Source organism: Folsomia candida, unplaced genomic scaffold (genome assembly GCF_002217175.1).
Source record: "Folsomia candida strain VU population unplaced genomic scaffold, ASM221717v1 Fcan01_Sc004, whole genome shotgun sequence".
NCBI lineage: Eukaryota > Metazoa > Arthropoda > Collembola > Entomobryomorpha > Isotomidae > Folsomia > Folsomia candida.
Window position 1 is genome coordinate 12,256,293 of NW_019091196.1, and position 20,721 is coordinate 12,277,013.

Sequence of the window (20,721 nt, forward strand, 5' to 3'; positions counted from 1 at the left end):
GGTATGGTCGGTAAATCATATTGCATTCACTATACACGGCATACACTAGGCAACGAGTATGCACAACACAAAATGCATGGCAAAAAAATTATTCTTCTAAAATTCCCCGATGTGCATCGAGTGTTCTAAAAGAATGCTATTTGGAGGTTGACCGTGCAATCTATTAGCATTACGATTTTGGCCACCTTGAGATATTCTAATAGAATTCTGTACATGGAATTCTTGTAGAGTGCTGGACAGCATTCTATCAGACTTCTCGGGACAGCCTTCATTAAGAATTCTGGAAATAGCGTTCTATCTAAATGCGTACTTTAGAATGCGAATAGTGTTCTTTTCTTAGATGCTAATGACTCAAATTAACAATATTCATGTACAAAAAACAATTATTAATTTATTGAGTGTAATAAGGGGAAACACATAAAATATTTCTTATAAGGTAATCTTGTACATTGATGTAACAAATCACTTTCCTGCAACTCAACACAAACTTTATCCCCTAGCTTATCTGCTAAAAATATTCCTAATTTAGTGCTATCAATAGGGTAATGATCAACACGTTGTAAGTGCTCAAAATATTGCACCATAAATTTAACTTTTGCATTTTCTAACAAGTGAAGATACTCTCTAAATACAATTATTTTACCAGTTTTTAGCATGAAACAGTTACCATTTCTTTTATATATTTTCGTGTACCAAGGTTTTTCATTGATTTTTACTTCGTTGCGCTTTTTCATGTCAATGTGTAGGATTTCATTCTCCAATATTCGTTTGGAAACTTGTTCTAAGAAATAATTATGCGAATGAATCCAGCGTTTTATTTGTTGCATATAATTTTCAAAAGGAAACGTGCTGATTTGATCCAAGTTTCCAAACAAAATTGCATCGTCGTGAATGTGGAGTAATCCATGCACATTGTATACTGCAAATTTAACTCCATACAAAATAATACATTTCGTTACGAACTCTTTCAATAGTGACTCCGCAACCCCATTCCATTCCAAATTGTCTGCCTTCTTGGACAACAAAATGAACATAGCGCAGTGCAAACGAAGGAAATTTTTATATTCGCGTCGAGGAATAATATCTACTAATGCGCCTGCTCCTGTGTACAAAATAAAGCTTCGAAATTCTGACCCTTTAAAGTTATCAACGTGCACAACCGACCTCGGCAAACGCTGGAAACAAGATGGAAAATATTTTCGAAATAGTTGCATGCGAGATCCTATCTGTAAAGTTTTTTGGCTTCGTAATCGATACGGTAGATCACCTTTAACCCATTGTCTTAATAACTTGCGTACAACGCCGAGGCACACTAAATGAAGATAATCTAACGGCACTTGAGAAACCATCCCAAAATCTAATTCATTAAAAATGCTAGTAGAAGTATGATGTAAGGAATCAATCTGGTTTTTGAAATCCTCATCCGACCTCTTAGAATAGTTTACGCTAGGATAGACCACTCGTCCAAAATATTCCCCATCTTCTGTACACTTCTCGCAGCCATGATAACTATTGTGATTTCTCGAACTTTTTATAAAGCTACGGGCTGGAGCGTCAGCTAGTAGTTTTGAGATTCGGAATTCATATTTAATATTGTTGAACCAAAATCCTCCCAATTCCAGTCTTTTGCACTCGTCAATAAATTCCTTTAAAAACTCCTGATTTTTTGGTTTTGATTCCCCGTAAAAGATACCAATTACGAAAGGTGACTCTAAATTTGACTGGTTTATTTTACCTAATATAGGCCAAAATTGCTTATTGCTACTTTTAGACACAGGAATGCCATCAATACCAATCGTCAATGTTATTAATGGCACTCCGAGTCGTCCTACTTTTGATTGTAAAATATTATAACTATGTTGACTTGAAGAACATTTTAAACCGAAAGGCAATCTTGAAATTAAATAATTTTCAATTCCTAAGTATACAAATTGTCCTCCACTAACCTGCGTAACTTGTATACACTTTGGGGTTCGCATAAGGGTGCGTGGATCATTTGGGAACTTATGCCCTGCATTATTCATAATTTTTAGCAAATCTCGAAGAGCAGCATGTTTAATATTGTGCTGAAGGACCCATTCTCTCAACGATAAATCTAAAGGGGTAACTGTTTCATTTACTTCTATACTGGCCTCATCACTAAAATCGCTACTTAAAGTTATATTTCCGTCATCATCAACTTCATTCGAATTGCACATTCCATCTAAACTAGAAACTTCGCTAAAACTACCCGGCTTCGCCGGAAAGGTTGTTGTAGGTTGACAAGAACTATTAATATTTTGAACGTTAACTTGAGGGATCTCTTGGGAGGTTCTCATTGTTGACAAAATCTCATTAATCTGAAGGCGCCGGCGTCTCCGACCCGTCCGAGGCGACACGAGTTTCATTTTTCTTTCGTTGGCTGATGTCCCGTGGTTTTGAGTTCTTTAGCCAACCTTTGATTACTTTTTCAATATCCGCATCGCTAAAAGTTTCTGCCTTCTTTGACGATCTCACGGTCACTACACAACACAAGAAACAATAATTACAATTTGCTAGGACAGTGGATCTTATTAATGCATTAATTATTATTAAGATTGACTAACAGTTTAATAATGTCTGCAGGTTTGTCTTCCTTATACCAGCTTTGGCGTGAACTCCGGTCCCGGTCAAACTCAGTACTCTGGCCAATTGGGTAGATATAATTTCACTCAAAATCCGCTTGGTTATTTCTTCCGGAGTGTTGCCACCTAGATCTTTTAATTTGTTGGCCTAGGAATGCAAAATTTTAATCAAATTTACAGTCGTGTCATAGATATCCATGTACATCATTTACCAATTTCTCGATGTTGTTGCTCACGCCCAACCATTTATTAAAATTCTCCAAATCCTCGAGCAATAACAGCGGAAGTGGGGGATTGTCAATTCTTTCTCCTGGAATCTGGTTATTTTGTGGATTTGTACGTCTCAGTAGTTCAAGTAAATTTGCATTAATGTTGACCAGATGCTATACAATTATTTCCTGTGAATCTTCAAAATGGAATAAATTAGCATTAGAGATTCTAAAGTAAGATCATTTTATAAAAGACAAAGGTTTATGCAATTTATTAACTAGCAATAATGACTCACTATGAAATTCCGTTTTTAGCCCTTCCAACAGACTTATCAGAGTGAATGCGTATGATGGAACCTCCAGTACTGCTAAATCAGCTGTTTCTTGGACGTTGATATCATTATCGGCTGCTGCGTTCGAGTTGTTATGGTTGGCTGGACTTGAAAATTCATCTTCATCTTCATTTGTCATTTCTTCATTTCCCTCGGTGGATATAAATTCTACTAGAGCGAAAAGTATTATTGTAATATAAATATCAATTAGCATGGTAAAAATTTAATAGTCTACCATTTCTTGTTGAAGGAAGATTAATATTATCTTCACCCGAACTCGAACCTGAGGAATCACTACCTGGTACTCTTGGTAGGGCTTTTTCCGTTTTCTTTTTTCTAGAAACAACTGGTCCGATAATTCCGCCTTCGGCTCCTGAGGACACAATATTATCCGTTACCCGTGCTTGCTCACAATATCGTGTGGCCTGATCCAACGAGTCTAGTGAAAATATTTAACACGCTTTAAAGGTCATGTAGAATAAACTAGAAAATTTTAAAAGTTTACAAGCAAATTTTAGATGACGACAAGGAAACTTGGGCCAGTTGCTTTCCGGATTTGCACATGTTTTCAACTTATCTTCACAGCCAGGTCCTATGGGCCATGCACATTTGGTTAAAGATTGATTTAGCCAAACTGTGGCCACCACTGCCACTTTTTTCTCTTTAGGAAAATTAACAACTGAAAACTTTTTCCCTGAAGCCATTTTTATATATTTGTTAAAATCTCCTGATTCCGTGCGGCGTGCCAAAGCCTTTCTTTTGGGTTTCCCACTTCAGTAATGACGTATGTATGTATCATTCTACTAACATTCTAATAGCAATCTATGCATAGCATGGGTGTAGAGTAGAACTCTATTAGAATTCATTCGTTCGCAGCAATATAGAATGCACTAAATCACAAGAATGCTATGCTAATTCTTGTTGAGAATTCTTCTTTTAGTCTTTTTTTCGTACGTTTTACGCATACTAAAAATGTTCTGTAAAGGGTCAGGACATTCTTGCGCCCGTAAATAGAACGTGCATCCCACAAATAGCATTCTTTTAGAACACTCGATGCACATCGGGTCTACTCTAATTCCAAGATTGCTTGACAATTTATCATAATACAAGGTGTTATCATAGTTTATATAAACTATGTTTTCATAGTTTATCAATGTTGATGTTAATAAATAAATAAAAGAATAATTAATAAATAAAAGCCTAAATAAAAGTGTGAAAAAAAAAAATAATACAAGGTTACGACAGTTGCATAGTTGTATAATTTTACGTGTTATTTTAACATAATTAATTGGCCCTGTGTCCCTTCCCATGATGTCGCAATCGAAAAACTGACCTCAGATTCGAAATCAGCGACCAAAAAACTATAAGAATCGGCATTTACCCAACCTCAACAACGTTGAAACAATTAATCATTAATGATGAATTATTTGTAACAATTGTAAACACGGAACATGTGAGGCCGCTTATCTCAGGTGCTATTAATAGCACCCAGTCATAAGTATTACTGGGTGCTATTTATAGCAGAACTTTCACCGGATGCTATTTATAGCAGAACTTTCACCGGTGCTATTTATAGCAGAACTTTCACCGCCCTCCAGAGGGTATAAAAGGAGCTGCACCAGAAATTTTTGTCAGTCTGCGGGAGGCGCTCGTGGGGGACGTGTCCCTGGGTGAGCTCCCCATTGCAGCTGCGCCCTTGGACCGCCCTACCTCTCTGGGGAGTCGGGTCCACCCGTGGTTTGTCCCACAGCCCCGACTCTCTTCCCGTTGGAGGGGTGGTCCGGGGGAGCAACGCTGCAAGGGGAGAGCCTTACGGGAAGGTCCCCCCTCCAATGCTCCTCCCACCAAGCAGGCTCACCGGGTGGGGAGCCGGCGGGGCTTGCCAAAAGTGCGGGTGGCGCTTGGCAAGTGAGAGGGGCTCTCTACCTCCAACCCTTGGGTGACCGGGCTCTTTAGCTTGCACTCCCCTTGGGGCCGGCCGGGTTCCCGAGTTCGAAGCCTTAATGGGGGCCGATTTACGGGTGCGCTCCCACCTCGTAAGGCGAGGGTCAGACGGGCCCCCTAGGGGAACGCGGTTGCAGAGGCGGCGACGTGGGCAGGGCTTTCCCGGCCGGTGGAGGTAGACCCCCCTTGCGCCTCCGGGCGTCCGCGGGGGCCGACCCGCGTGGAGCACGAGGGAGCGACGTCCTCGTCGTGTGCTCTGGAAACGCCCTTCTTAGGGCGGCTAACAGCTCCCCACCCCCACTTGTAAAGCCATGGGACAAATTTTGTCGCCATGCCATAACTTCACCATTTCTCGTCCAATTTTCATCAAACTTCGACAGAGCCTTCTTTTTGGTGTTATCGACATGTCGCAAGGTCACACCCGCCGCCACCACCTTGTTTTCGCCAAATTTCGTCGCCATGCCATAACTTCGCCATTTCTCGGCCGATTTGCATGAAATTGAGCACAATGCTTCTTATTGGTGTTGTCGACATGTCGCAAGGTCCCACCCGTCGCCACCTCCTTGTTTTCGCCAAATTTCGTCGCCATGCCACAATTTCGCCATTTTTCGTCCGATTTCCATTAAACTTCGACAGAGACTTGTTTTTGGTGTTATCGACTTGTCGCAAGGTCACACCCGCCGCCACCACCTTGTTTTCGCCAAATTTCGTCGCCATGCCATAACTTCGCCATTTCTCGTCCGATTTTCATCAAAGTTCGACAGAGACTTCTTATTGGTGTTGTTAACATGTCGCAAGGTCACACCCACCGCCACCACCTTGTTTTCGACAAATTTCGTCGCCATGCCATAACTTCGCCATTTTTCGTCCGATTTTCATCAACCTTCGACAGACTTCTTTTTGGTGTTATCGACATGTCGCAAGGTCACACCCGCCGCCACCACCTTGTTTTCGATAAAGATCGTCGCCACGTCATAATTAAAAAATAATAATTCGAGGGAACGAAATGTGAGTGTTGACAATTTTTGTACGGTTTGTTTCTGGGTTACAGTTTGTGCGACACGCACTGGTGCCAAAGGTACCAGGGTTTTTGAAAAGTAAGTTTTTTAGTCGTCGGACCAATTGTCGCAACCTTGTAATTATTACTAAAGTTGTCAAGCAACCTTGCTCTAATTCAGAATATTATTAAAATGGTTAGCATTAAGGTACCACAAGAGAGTTGGCAAGGAATTATACCACTCACTTTGATTGTAATTTTCTCAGAAATTATAGTAGGTAGAAATTTGGTTCAAATACAAATTTTGTAAAAAATATACTACTCTAAATTTTGCTAAATGTCCCCTTTTGCTGTTACTTATACTTACGTATTTATAGCCAAAATAGTCGAACATGATGAATTTTTTTTAAAACGTCCTAGTGTCCAAACCATACGGAGCACAAATGTGGAATGACTCCCACATCGTGCGAAATAGTTTTAGATAGGGAGCATAATGGGTCTCATTTCCATATTGTCTTCCATACTTTTCGAAATAGCATTTCTATACTTGCCCCTCCCTATTATTTTATGTTTCTGAGGTCAAAAATGGTTCACATCTCATTACCTCACACAAATGAGCCCACAAACCGATTATACACCCTGCGGAAATATATAGTGACTCCAAATAACAACCATTATGACCTCAAAGTCCTCCCCCTCCATCTCGGGGAGCTCTTAAAAATACCCCAATGCCCTTGTTTCTATGCGGAGCTGAACTTCATGTCTTGACTCATGTTCTCTAAAAAATCATGTTGCTAAGTCCATAAAAAACTGAAATATTCAACCTCTTGTGGTACCTCTTGTGGTACCCTTTCACTTAATTAAATTCTGTTATATCCCAAAATTGTACAACAAAATCATATCAATATGGAAAACATTCTCGCCCAAGAACTAGAACTTCAACACAAACTTCACAAGCTGTAAGTAAACAATACATAAAAGTACATTGTTTTCATGCATGAGACATGACAAATAAACTATTACGTCACAATCTTACATTTTTCAACAAATAACTAATATTTCAGAGAGGTACGCCATCAAAAGTTGAAAAGTCAGAGTAAATATTTGGACCTGACAAAAATCTCGACCCCAGAGAACATTGCAGCCATTGCAAAATCCAGGCGAGAAATGGCAATGACAAGAAATGCGGAACTCCTTAGCGTGCGTAGTTAAAGGCAATGTTGATATTATCACAATTAACAAATAAATAATTATTACCAATATAAATATTTTGCAGGATCTGAATATTGCATCTAGTAAGCTTCATACGAAAAATATGTGTCCATTGGAGTCAAAACTGGATAAAATGAAGCAAAAGTTTTTACAAGAATGCGATTATAACAGAAAATTGAAAACCGATCCTGATTTTGTATAAAATTGTATATTTTATTTAGTTCTCCGTTGGTCAGTTTTACGTCAGTCAGAGAAAGCATGATTTCATTAACTAAGTATTTTACAAAAATAAGTCTAATAGATATTAAATATAATCCTAGTATATATTTTTAGTCAGTGCAGCTAATCACTATCTTCACTCATCGACTCAGTTGTAGCACTCCCATCTACGTCAGATTCTTCATGCATACCTTCATCGTCATCAGGTAGTAATTCAGGAAATAGATAACTACCAGCGCCAACATTGTAGGTCAATCTGTACAATATGAAATGGTTTAATTTAATAAAATATTATTAAAACTTTGCAAGCACGGCAATTTGTAATTACTTACAAAGACAGAGTCCTGCTTTTTACTTCATTCATCTTTTGACTGAGGTCCTTCAGAATTGGTTTCGTTTCAGAATTATTTTGAAGTGTCCACATGTGATGGACCATTACAAACTCTATCCATGCTAGGTATAGACCCAATTTTGTCTCATTACTAAGTCGATCAGTCAGAAAACGGAGGAGGAGGCAGACGTACTTGATTGGTAGCTCTTTCACAAGAAGTTCAACTAGAAATAATAATGTCAGTTATTTTTAGAACTAATTATTTGCAACATTATTGGTTTAACACCTAGTTAGACACACCTGTTTTTGTCGGAATTCTTGACACAACATTGACAATAAGATCGTGAATGTTAAGTCGGAGAGACGTCATGAGTGCTGTCCCGAAATCGTGACGTGCCAAGGCATCTTCAAGGCTTTGCGGTGTAACTGTAACGTCTGCATCGATGGGGTCAAACATGGTAAAATTTTGTATTCCATAAAGTAAAAGTCCCTCTGTCGTCGCTGCAGCCCAACTTTTTCCACTTGCAGCGAATTTTAAGGCAGTGACGCGAATTTCATTTTGGTATCTTCGTGATGCCATGTCACCCTTACGGACTCCCGGGAGCGGTAGAACGTCCCCTGCGTCGTCACGGTCTTCAACTAAATCCTTGTTACCAAAATCGGTAAGTTTCTTTCGATGAATGAAGGACTGTGGGAGCCAAAAAAAGACACGTTAACGTATTGAATACTCCATCACTTTAGTTTTTCATAAACTTGGCTTACGTTAATTCCGTCTAACGAGTAATTTCTTGATATCGAGTACGATGTCACCAATCTTTGGGATTCTGTGTTAAACATGCAGATTACTTTGTTATCACCACCAGCCAAGATAAATTTCCCATCTGGCGAAAATGCAACTGCCTTATATCCCCTGTTGGAATATTATATTAATTAGATTTGAAATAATTATAAATATAAAATAAACTAAAAAATTATAAGAGATTTAAGTTAGTCTTACTTTCCACGTAATTTATTTTTCAAGTTGTGTGCCGTCCCTTCTGAAAGGATTGACTTGTCAGGAATGTGAAGATAACCATCAATGGTACCTTGGGATGCACCCTCCATGTCAAATAAAGAAATCACTCCGGAGAGGGATACAACAGCGACGAGTGTTCCCAGCGGAGATATTGCAAGAGTTGTTGCTGGTAATGAAATGAAATGAAACATATTCATAAATATTGAAACGCTTTATCTGTTTTGTAATTGTATTTACTAACCTTCCGAACTTAAATCAATTTCTTCAACTCTCCCTTCAGTCCCAATTGGGGGCCATATCCTAAGAGTTTTGTCCAAACTACAAGAAGCAAAACGGGAGCTGGAAATACTAGGTGAAAATTGAATTCCAGTGATTGAAGCAGTGTGCCCAGTAAACTGTAGAATTGACGGATAAGATAACGGAACAAGAACAACATGGTGAAATAACAACATTACTAAAAACTCACCACTTCCAATAACTTTCCAGTCTTCATTGCCCAAAGATAGATTTCAAAAGTTTCATCCCCTCCTGCAATTACTAACTCGCCAGCGTGGTCCACAGAGACACAGCTTAATTGGACTAATCGTGGTGTAACAAATGTTCTAAAGTTACGATATCTCGTGAGATCAAAAGCTCGAACAGTTCCATCCCGAGAGGAGGATACAATTGCTTTCCCCTTTTGTGTAAATGCCAACGCAGTAATTGGGCCGGTATGATCTCCAAAAACGGCAAAGTTAAGGGCAGATACAGTATTCCAGACTTTGATCTGACAGATTATACAAATTGGTTACATAATGAATGCATATATTTTAACAGCTAGTGGAACTATAATATTACTTAATCACCTTCCCATCTACACCACCAGTTGCAATTACGCGACTTGTGTTTGAAAAGTCAAAACTTTCAATGATATCGTAGTGAGCCGTTTGATTAAGGATCATGGATTCGCTCTGCCACTCCCACACGACGAGCTGTCCAAGAGATGAACTCCCGAATGCTATCCAGTCAGCAGTTCTGTTTAAAGTAACTGTGGACACCCCGACCGCTGGGATTCTGTAACACAAGTCATGCATACATAAAATGTGAGAATACGTTTCAAAATTTGTCATTAAATTAATTACTTCATTGACTGAATCAGTACGAAATCTTGAAGTTCATGGAGAAAAATCGTCTCTCCAAATCCAGTCACTAATAATCCAACAACAGGATTATACGCCGAGATGGTCAACGGAGGACGCTTCTCTCCCTTTGGGAAGAGTTCGTTAAAATAATGCTTATTCGTTATCTGGTAACGGATCCAGTCAATGTTTTCGGTGGTTATTGGCTTAACAAAATGGTTCAATTGTTCAGGATCAACTTCATCGAATTTGTCAATATCTTCCGTCTTCCAAACTCGCAATGCTCCATTTCTGATGGACAAATGCATGAAAAGAAAATTTGAAAGTATTCATAAATTGCGGGACTATATTATTTCTACCAATAATTATGTAAGTACTTACACATCAACGGACAAAATATCATACGATTTGTCATTTTTAAAGAAGGTTTTAACAACTCCTTCTGTATTTGCGGTGAGGGTAACGGGCTTAAAATTCCTAAACTTGACAACTGGATAGATATGAATGATTCCCCTTGCGCTAGAAACAGCCACAATTTTACCATCGTTGGACCATGCGACGTCAACCACGTTCTGGACATCAGAAATCGCTCTTTTCAAAGCAATGGGGTTCAGGGTTGGCTTTCTTGTAGGAGCACTATAGATGAGCACGGTGTTTTGTTTTGCGACAGAAAACTTTGTCCCGCATGGAGAAAACTTGACTTGCACAATGTGACCACCTGGTCGTAGCATGTGAAGAACAGTTTCACTGCGAAGGCTAATAACGTGGACTTCTCCAGCTAATAATAAATTAGGCAAAATATATACAATAGCTCAATCATGCCAGTAGCAAGTTTATCGTCCAAAGACTCACATTCGTTCCCAGTAATTAAAATATGCCCACATGGAGAGAGGCTCATTGTTGTAAAACTCGTAGTTGCCTCTACTGGTAGAGTTTTGGCTGTTTTGCTGAAAACACAAAAAAGTTTTGACCATGGCATGATTAAAGTTATTGATTGAATTTAAAATACTCAAAGATCCTTACTCTTTTAAACCAAACATAGATATACGATTTCCGACGGGTGAAATAAGGGTGAAGCCGTCTGGAGAAAATTCTAAATTCCCTTTGGAGTACATGGCCCCAAGAAGATTTTGAAACTACATATTTAGAACATTAATTGTAATACATACTAAAAATAACACAATTGGGGCTTTTATTTCATTCTTGTACAACGTTAAATACGTACCCGATAAGGCTCCACGTGATCCGCCATTGTATATAAGTTGTACTTATCTAATAAACAATCAGGTAATCAAAATTCTGCACTTTTAAAATGTTTTATGCGTTGCAAGCTATTTAGATCGTTTTTGGAGTAACGCAACTTACCAACCCCTTTTTAAACGTAATGCTCCCGATCTCGAACGTACTAATCAGTTCAAGTTTGATAAGCCTAATGAAAAACGAGTGTATTTAACTTCAAAACACCTAGCTTTCTATCAAAAACTTTAACTTTATCATAAGCATGGCTTTGCTTACAGTGCACATGGAACTGCTTCTTCCCACGTTCCGTTTTCTATGGCAGATTGAATGTCTCATTTTCATGCATTTTCTTGAATTACGGCACATTCTCACATTACATTTAGTAAAATCCTTTCGATTTAGAAAAAAAACATATTACATGCATTGAATGAACGTGACTGTATTATGCTGATGGACATCTTTATCGCTGCGAGGTTATCATACACCACTTATCTTGGTAACAATCTTAATAAAAGGTCATCATTTTCGTTATGCCCTTTGGCCTTTGCTTTGCGTCTCAATCTCATTTTCCCCACTGAAATAATCTCATTTAGCTCGTTTGAGGTTTGTGTTTAGTCGATGGCAGCGAAGGGATGGTTGAAGTTGATGGATAAATTGCCACGTATAAATATTTCGCACCATGATCCAGATTTAATTTGCAATTGCTCCAAAAGTTGAAGCTTGATTAAATTTTGGATGGAGCATTTTTTTAAATCGTGCCAAAGTATAGGAAGTTTAGTAGTTTAGAGTTTGACACTGTCAAATTGACAGGCAGGATAGAGTTAAGGTAAGATTTAGGTAAATTGTTACAGTTATCTAAGATAACTTATCTTAAAATCTGTCAATATTTATATATTTTGCTCTATGATTAAAATAATAATTATTTAAATGTTATTAATACAGAAGGGGGCCACAGTTCTAGGGCAAATAATGTGCAAAATCGATGGTCATTCGCAGTAACTCGTAAGTAAACACAGTAAAATTAGTAAAGTAAATAACAGAGTGAAGAAAAACGAAAGTGATTTATTTTTACATTTCTATTCAGCAGATAATAATAAATACCTCCGGTCCAGTCTATGAGCATAGTCAAAAGAGGAAAAAGAACCTTTTTCACGTCAGGAAAGGTGAAAGGAAGGAATCGGCCGACTTGCAGGACAACAACAGACGACCTTCATCATTGATCCTTCAACTGACTCATAAATAAACGGTGAACAGGGACGCTCAACCCATTGTTGACTGCTTGTGACCTTCAAGATTTAACCCACCAGCAGATTTGATCCAACTGCTAAACCCAGCTTTGCACATCATGTTCCTGTGGAAGTTTAAATTTAAATAGGACATCATGCACTAATTACTCACTTAAATATGACAGACAGTTAGAACGACAGTCGAGTTAACTCGCTAATGGTTCACTATTGGTTTGATTGTAAATGACAATCAGTCAATCGTGATGTCGCGTCTATTTAAAAAGTTTTACATATTTGCCCTTTTCATCTTTGGGGTCTTCTTTTACACCATGATTAAAAACATTGGGTTGCCAGAGTCAAGAGCCGTGGGACCATTATTTAGAGCAAATTCAAAAATAGTAAGCCAACTTAATTTTATATTTGAATGTGTTGGAGTAAAAGTAATTAATGGTGTACATAACTTATAATTTAGGATACTATGGCCATATTAAAGCATTTGGATAATCTGGAGGAGGAAATCGGGTCTCAGAAAAAATATTCCGGAGCACTATTGAGCAAACTAAAGTCAAAATTCTCCACCGTAGACAAACCTCCACAAAAGCCTAGGACTAGTAAGGAAGTGCTCGGAAAGGGTGTCGGTGATAAGAGGGGAGTTTTAGAATCTGATAAGTTATTAGCACTTCAAAAAGAGCTACAGCAAGAAGCTCACGCCGGTGAGGTTAGAAGTGATATTGAACTTGGAGAAAATAATAATGACGGGAAAAAGAATAAGAAAAAGGAGGACGAATTTGCCAATGGGGAAGTAATCGATGAACATACTCCCGTTAAAAATGACCATGATCACAATAAGCATCATCCCTCTTATGTGTATTCTGATGAAGACTCAGTCATTGCAGTGCTCGTGTTTGTATGTGATCGACCATCTATTAAGAGAAGTCTGGATAAATTGTTTGCATATAGACCTTCGGAGAAAAAATTCCCCATAATTGTATCTCAAGATTGTGGGTCACATGTAGCCACGACACAAGTCCTTCAGTCGTATGAAGACCGCATTGTACACATTAAGCAACCTGATCTTAGCGAAATTAGTGTACCACCAAAAGAGAAGAAGATGCAAGGATATTTCAAAATTGCTCGTCATTACGGCTGGGCATTAAATTACACGTTTAACATTTTAAACCATGAAAATGTGATTATTGTCGAAGGTAGATAGAAGATCATTCAGCCATTATTATTTATATTTAGTATCTTCAAGAGGCCTTATAATACAATCGTGCATGTGCTTCCAGATGATATAGAGATCGCTCCGGATTTCTTTGAATACTTCGCTGCGACGCTCCCCATATTGAAGAAAGACCCTTCAATATGGTGTGTTTCAGCGTGGAACGATAACGGGAAGCCGAAGAGGATTAACGAGACGGCGTACGATTTACTATATCGAAGTGATTTTTTTCCGGGTCTTGGATGGATGATGACAAAGACGTTGTGGACTGAATTGATGGTCAAGTGGCCCAGAGGGTGAGCCTCAAGATTTTATTGACGTGACAGGTATCGTCTAATTTATGTACTATAAATAATCTTATTATAATCTCCAGATATTGGGATGACTGGGTAAGTTACGCCCTGAACTCTGTCGGCTTTTTATGCATGTATTGTAATAGACATTCAATAAATTCTAATTCAATGCTTATGTTTAAGATGCGAGAACCTGCTCAGCGACGGGATCGCGTATGTATCAGACCTGAAATATCAAGATCCAGTACCTTCGGGAAGGAAGGTGTCAGTCTGTAAGTTAAAACTAATTGATGAACAATGCTGCACAATATACATTTTAATCCCTTGGTTGCCCTATATTTATTGTGTATTGAATTATTACTTTAGGGGAACGTATTACATGAACCATCTCCGTTTCATTAAATTAAATGATCATTTTGTGCCTTTCAAGTCCCTTGACTTATCGTATCTTTCTAAGGTATATATGTTTAACTTAATTGCTGATGACACTACATTTATATGATGACCATTATATTCTGATTAAAGGATAATTACGACGTGGAATTCGTCCGTCGAGTATATTCAAGTCAACTCGTCAATTCTGTAACTGAGCTACTAGCAGTGACTTCAGAAACTCCTAAACCCACGCCAGTCGAATACCGTTTAATATATAGAACAAAGGTGGATTTTAGAAATTTTGCAAAGAAGCTTGAAATTATGGAGGACTTCAGGGTAATCTACTTGACTAAATTTGGATTTACTTAACTAAAAGTTCAACTAATTAACTATGCAAATTATTTGTATAGGCTGGAGTACCGAGAACAGCATATCGGGGCGTGGTGCCACTATTTATAAATGGACATCGTTGCTACCTAGCTCCCGGAGCTAATTGGGAATCTTATCAGCCCTGAAGTCACTCAATCTCAACAAATAGCCATCAAATAATAATTTAATCATCACTTACTCACTACTTGATAATAACTAGTGCGACTTGCTCATCACCAGTATAGTATACATATATGCAAAACTTTATCAAGTTTTTGAACCACATCATCAAACTTTGTGCAATCATCATCATTTCTGACTGTGACACATAATGACTTGAAATTAAACAATTACAAGTTGTTAATGTAGGCTTACCCATATTCAAACGTAAAGGTCGAGTCATTATCTTCAATTGAAATGTATAATCTTTAAGGATTTCTACTTTCTTCTAGCATCTGTCAAATGTCTATATACTAGCAATTATGGAAATTTGTATGTGTTAGTAGCAAATACCTATTATAGTTACATACCTGTACCATTACCTATTCCATCCTATAAAAATGAGTGCTGTTACGTTTTTACATAAGTATTACCATATTTTGTTTAGGGTGAAAAATCTAGTCCAATTATATACAACTAAATATTACTTTTTGTACAAACATTGGAGAAGGGGAGGAGGATACAGGCCACACGATAATTTTTTCATCTTGATCATATTTGCCAATAATTTGTCTAGTTTTGTTATTAGAGTAGTGACATGAAAATGCGTTTCATAATCAATTACTTACTCGTCGTCGTCGAACGTATACCCGCCTTGGATATTCCGCATTCGCAATGACCTTAATTGTTAAACAATATCAACGCATCGGTATTGAATAAAGGAATTCGAGATTTAAAACAACCTGTCGTATTTATTTATTCAGACGGTGGATATCTTCAATCATTACCTTATTGCAAGTACAAATATCAAAGTAACATTGTTGTCGAGCAGGATGCATGTGTACACATCCACGCCAACAAGAATTGACTAACGTAAAAAAACCGGAGAAACATAAAGTTACAAGTCAAAACAATAAACGTACAAAATAAAAGCGTATTCAATTACAGAAAATATACTGAAAGCTCCGTGTCATGTTGCTGCAAATTTTCAGGACTTATAGCTTAAGAAAACCTTGATATTGACATAATTTGACATGGTTCCGCCACTATAATAAAATACATTGTTTCTTAATTAATCCTCTCTTTTAATAAGCGTATCGTATGGATGGAGTAACTTCATTTTGAATATAACAGGAATTTAATATAGTTCTTTCTAAAAATAGAGTTTACCTGTAGTTCAACGTTATTAAATATATACACTGTAGTCTTATTCCTTAAGTACGTAAATTTAACAAGATAGGAATGATACTGGAGATCTATATTATTTAAGTAACCTTGTAAAGAGCACCTATTTCTCAACTTTTTAAAAATTTCACATTACAATTTTGATTATACATGGCTACATACAACTACAACAATGTAATGTAATACAATGTAGAGGAACATGCATGTATAATATTACATAATATGAAATAGCTGGAATGGCATGCAGAATAATAATTGTTACCCAAAAACAACAATTAATTATACTAATTAAGAATTAAATATTTTTTAAGGTATAACTACACATTTTCTGCATAAAAACGTATAAAATGAGAAAGCAATTCAATTTTCTAACTCAATTTGATCAACTATTGCCAATTTATCATCCAAGTGATGCATAACTTCCATGTAGTGAGCCTTCATCTTAGCATTCGTACTTCGCAAATTTTCCTCTTGTTTCTTCCACTGCTTGCGACAGAGTTTTGTCGCTTTTTGAAGTTGAATAAATTTACCATTCAGTGTTTTCAATTCCTCTTCTGCGGCCGATGATTTGCTCTCGGCAAAATCAGCTCGTTGTTTGCAAACAGTAACTTCGCGTGACCAGCTGTCGATAAGAGCAGCCAGTGTTTTATAAGTGTCCAATGTTTCGTCTGTTTGAACGAGTACGGAAGACGTTTCTTTCTCCTCTCCAAATCCGGAGTTTGAAGGGGACGTTTTGGTCTGCGTATGAAAATCGACGGCGTCTGGGTGAGTACTGGCCAACACAGCTGCAAAGTTTACTTGTATTGCCTCCTCCTTCATTTCCGGGCTGCGTGCGTCGGTTGCAGCGTCCGCACTTTCAGGAAGATTTTGAACTGCTTCAATTCTTGATGTTTTAAGTGAGGTTGCCTTTTCATATTGAGGAGGTCGAGTGTATGTTTCCTCAGTCATTGTTGCAGCTTGGCGCAAAAGCGGTTCTGAAAGTTATCTCATTACAGTAACTATAAAATATTGGGCATATGTAACAGCGTGGAAGTCTTACTTATAGTAAATGGTTGGCTCAAACCCAGCTCTTTTTGCCTTTGCTCCCATGCGTTATATAATTCCCCCGGCAGAGAAGTCAGAAGTTGTTTATATCTCTTGATCTCCGTGAGAAAATGGACGACAAGTTTGTTCTATAAAAAACTTTGGTTAAAAACGCCCATGCCAAAATAAATGTTTTGCGTAATAATATGTATCAAGACGTTTACCTTTGCAGTTTTCCATTCTTCACGAACTCGTTTTATAATGACGGGTTCAGGCAGGTCTTTGAGCTGGTTCAAAAAGTCTTCTCCAAGGTCTCCGAATTCTTCCTGAAACTCTTGTGCTGCGAGCTCGCGTTCTCTCTGTTCCAATTCCTCCTCTGGCTGATACTCTGTCTGAGTTTGAACACTTGCCTTTATTATTGTGTGGCTATCATCCACAAAAAGATGTTGAGCTCTCTATGTGGAAATAAATAAATTACAAACTGACCGTGGTACAACTGTTGGATTAGTCATATTTATAATATTCTTACTTAATTGATAACTATATGCATACCTTGTAAGTACTTATCTCCCCTTCTAACTTTGCAACCACCTTTCGCCATGAAGCATGATCTTGAGCATGCTTTTCTTGGTGTTGACGAACGACATCGTTCAATTCGGCTTGCTGGGTAGATGTTCCTAATGAACTGAGCATTTGCACTTCTTGACGAAGTTTGTCATTCTAACGACCATAGAAATCATAAAACGTTACTCTGACTGACTTAAAGAAAATTGCTACTACTAATTGAAAATCTTAAAACTTACCTCAAGCTGTATCCTTTGAGAATGGTTATGAGCCAACTCTTCATTACGACGAGCCTTTTGATACTCCTCGATTGCTTCCTGTATTTTTGTTTTCAGATAGACAACCTCTTCGTCTTTCATTTCTACACAAATAAAACATAGTCATAAGTCGCAGTACAATTTATAAATGCAAGAAATTCCAACAAGCTCTTTTGTATTCATACCTGCAAACTTTTCGGCTTCGTCACACTGCGACTTCATCTGCACCATTTCCGCCTTCATCAATCCAATTTGATGATTCAGAGCTCGCTTTTCCTTCTGATTAGCGGCCAATGATTCTTCGATTCTATGAACTTGACGCTCTCTGAGTTCGCACATAGCCTTCAACTTTTCCACATTATTACTATCTGCCGAGGGCCAAATTCCATCACTCAAACCGTCGTTGTAAGACTGTGGACAGTGTTCTTTATGCAAAAGGGAGATTGTGGGGTTAGGGACGACGATTTCATCCATTTCAAAGTTCTTTTGATACAAATCCGTCACGTGGTTGTTGTTCTTCTCAGTAGGTTTTGGATATTTAGCTAATCGACTTGTCGTATCAATTCCATTTCCGTTCAAATGATTTCCATGACCATTGAGTCCTCTTACAAATCCATTAGTTCCTTTACTACTGCCATCGGAGTCATCATTTTGCAGAGGGATTGAATTTTGCATTGTGGAGAAATTTATACGCTTTTTGACAGTTCCACTTTCATTCAGTTTGGGCGTTTGAAAAATTCCCTTCTGTTGTTCTTGTTGCTCCGTCATGAAATCCCCCTGACCACTTTGTGCACCACTTCCACGACCATTTATAGATCCATCCTTGTTGGAAACAAAACTGCAATTGTTATGATTCGAGAAGTTTGACCCGTTACGATACGACGTGTCATCGCCACTATCAGAATCGTGAAAGGTTTCATTGCCCAGCTCTTCATCGAGGAAATTCTTGATCTAAACAAACCATTTATGACTTACTACAACTTATTATCAAAGGTTAGAGATAAACCATAGTTTGGAATTACATACATCTGCATCTCGATGTTCTTCATCAGAATCCACTTCGCTTATGTGATCCAAATAAACATCCTCAGGTCCATTTTCAAGACCAAACACTTTTGCCATCGTGATAAAATTAAAGTTTCATGCATGAAACTTAAGTAGTCCAATCGATCTATTTCATATTTTAGAACAAAATTAAACAAAATCATTAATTAATTTTTCACCGAGACTTTAAATCCTTTATTATTTTTTCTCACCAATAGATGATCTGAGTACAAAATATATTCCACCAAACCAAACGCTGGTGGTGGTGGCGTCTCGCCGTCGTCAACAAAAAATCAATGGTCAACAATGTGATGAGTAACAACGAGGAAAAAGTCACAGATGCAAAACACACAAAATATAGATCTCAATTTCCAATGCACTATCAACTCTGGCTCGCTTTCGATCAAAAAAATATCACAAAAGTTACAATTTGGAAACAAAATTATGAAAAAAAATCTTTCGAATCGAAGGTAACGTGATCATCCTGCATTTTCAAGATTATTTGACACTTTATCAATCTATAAGGTTACGACAAATGGCCGAGTTACAAAATAAATTTTCATTTTTAGAAAACTAAAAATTGTTGAAAATATGCCATTGGTTAGTTTTGGAAATGTAATTTTGTAACCGTCATGTCCGTCTGTCTGTCCGTCCGATCATTTTACGATAACTTTCGTTAAACTCGGCCTAGCGACTTTAAATTTGGTATACATGTAGTATGTGACAAATGAGGAGTTAAGTTTGAAGATGGGCGAAATCAATTAAGTGGTTGACCTGTGGTGGTCATCTGGGTGGGTGGAGTATTTCAAAATCCTCGTTGAAAGCTGTAAACTGGCATTGAGATTGCTAATGGTGTCTAATTGAAGAATATGAATTTAAATTGGGAAAATTTCCGACTGGAGGGACCCGATACCATACCGATTTTTGAAAATTATCCATCGAGCTGAAATTAGTGCAGAGATTGCTAATGGCCCCTGATGAAAGAATATGAATTGAAATTGGTACCATTTTTATGTGGAGGGACCTTTAAGGGGGTGACCCATATCGATTTTCAAAAATTGTATTAAAAAGATGAAATTAGACACTCGTAGAAGACTGAAATTTGGCACGACCCCGTGGGGGTAGACCAGATTGAAAAATATGAACTAAATATTAAGATTTTTTCCACAGAGATTTAACAAGGTGACCCACGCTGCTTTTTATATTGGTAGAATAAAAATAAAATTCGGTATCATGGGTAAGGGCACATCAGACTAAAGAATATGAATAATGTTCATATTCATCGAATATGAATATTTTTGTGGGCCCAGCCCAGAAGACTGAGACCCGTACTGGTTTTAAAATTGGTCAAGGAGCTGAAATTTTGCATGCTGGATTGTGGGAACATTTTTGCCGATTACGAATAGTAGTTGGTGCAGGTCGTCTGACTAAAGTTTAGAAGCTGACACTGACCCTGACTCGGGCTAAACAAACGCTGCACACTGGGATTTCAAATTTAATTTTCGAAATAGTACCCTCGAGATTTTGATCTTAAAAAATCAAGCTAAAAATTACGATGATTTCATCTTAACGAATTAAATCTCTATGTCTGCCCATTCAAAAGTTATTAAAGGTCAAAGTCGTTGGTACACACGACCATGGGACGTGTACCAACGATTTAAAAAATAATTATTTTATTTGTAACTCCACCATTTGTCGCAACCGTTAAAAGACACAAGAGTTACCTAGATACTAAATGTCAAGCAATCGTGCTGCATTTTGGTAAACAAAAGATCTCAGGATGTT

The 20,721-nt window shown here is 37.8% G+C and overlaps 5 protein-coding genes across 8 annotated transcripts; 2 read left to right on the top strand and 3 right to left on the bottom strand.

Annotated features, from left to right (window-relative positions):
* Positions 1-116: 116 nt before the first annotated feature.
* LOC118435320 lies at positions 117-4,360 on the bottom strand. The gene is made up of 4 exons (XM_035851227.1): positions 3,650-4,360; positions 3,380-3,583; positions 2,586-3,312; positions 117-2,501 (listed from the first exon to the last, which is right to left on the bottom strand). Exon 4 carries the CDS (start codon positions 2,385-2,387, stop codon positions 387-389), a length of 2,001 nt encoding a protein of 666 aa, XP_035707120.1. The 5' UTR covers positions 2,388-2,501; positions 2,586-3,312; positions 3,380-3,583; positions 3,650-4,360; the 3' UTR covers positions 117-386.
* Positions 4,361-5,844: 1,484 nt separating this feature from the next.
* LOC110849421 lies at positions 5,845-7,820 on the top strand. Its single transcript, XM_022096828.2, has 3 exons — positions 5,845-7,044; positions 7,150-7,285; positions 7,362-7,820. Exons 1-3 carry the CDS (start codon positions 6,992-6,994, stop codon positions 7,497-7,499), a joined length of 327 nt encoding a protein of 108 aa, XP_021952520.1. The 5' UTR covers positions 5,845-6,991; the 3' UTR covers positions 7,500-7,820.
* LOC110849417 (periodic tryptophan protein 2 homolog) lies at positions 7,490-11,507 on the bottom strand. Its single transcript, XM_022096822.2, has 14 exons — positions 11,346-11,507; positions 11,206-11,252; positions 11,004-11,116; positions 10,833-10,927; positions 10,362-10,758; positions 9,984-10,271; positions 9,708-9,915; positions 9,329-9,628; positions 9,104-9,257; positions 8,845-9,028; positions 8,610-8,757; positions 8,148-8,535; positions 7,849-8,071; positions 7,490-7,772 (listed from the first exon to the last, which is right to left on the bottom strand). Exons 2-14 carry the CDS (start codon positions 11,230-11,232, stop codon positions 7,640-7,642), a joined length of 2,658 nt encoding a protein of 885 aa, XP_021952514.1. The 5' UTR covers positions 11,233-11,252; positions 11,346-11,507; the 3' UTR covers positions 7,490-7,639.
* Positions 11,508-11,818: 311 nt separating this feature from the next.
* Positions 11,819-15,602, top strand: LOC110849419 (alpha-1,3-mannosyl-glycoprotein 2-beta-N-acetylglucosaminyltransferase). Of its 4 annotated transcripts, none has more exons than XM_022096827.2 (10): positions 11,819-12,056; positions 12,162-12,221; positions 12,304-12,843; positions 12,918-13,650; positions 13,735-13,963; positions 14,041-14,056; positions 14,144-14,232; positions 14,327-14,417; positions 14,486-14,671; positions 14,746-15,602. In XM_022096827.2, the coding sequence occupies exons 3-10, from the start codon at positions 12,709-12,711 to the stop codon at positions 14,848-14,850; spliced, it is 1,584 nt and encodes a 527-aa protein (XP_021952519.1). In that variant the 5' UTR covers positions 11,819-12,056; positions 12,162-12,221; positions 12,304-12,708; the 3' UTR covers positions 14,851-15,602. The 4 variants fall into 4 exon arrangements, with proteins under 4 accessions (XP_021952519.1, XP_035707122.1, XP_021952517.1 ...); XM_035851229.1 differs by having other exon boundaries at positions 12,307-12,843; XM_022096825.2 differs by having other exon boundaries at positions 11,819-12,045.
* LOC110849418 (golgin subfamily A member 4) lies at positions 15,596-20,684 on the bottom strand. Its single transcript, XM_035851226.1, has 9 exons — positions 20,661-20,684; positions 19,149-19,420; positions 18,919-19,063; positions 18,078-18,843; positions 17,875-17,996; positions 17,624-17,791; positions 17,296-17,526; positions 17,088-17,220; positions 15,596-17,022 (listed from the first exon to the last, which is right to left on the bottom strand). Exons 3-9 carry the CDS (start codon positions 19,012-19,014, stop codon positions 16,409-16,411), a joined length of 2,130 nt encoding a protein of 709 aa, XP_035707119.1. The 5' UTR covers positions 19,015-19,063; positions 19,149-19,420; positions 20,661-20,684; the 3' UTR covers positions 15,596-16,408.
* Between the last annotated feature and the right edge of the window lie 37 nt (positions 20,685-20,721).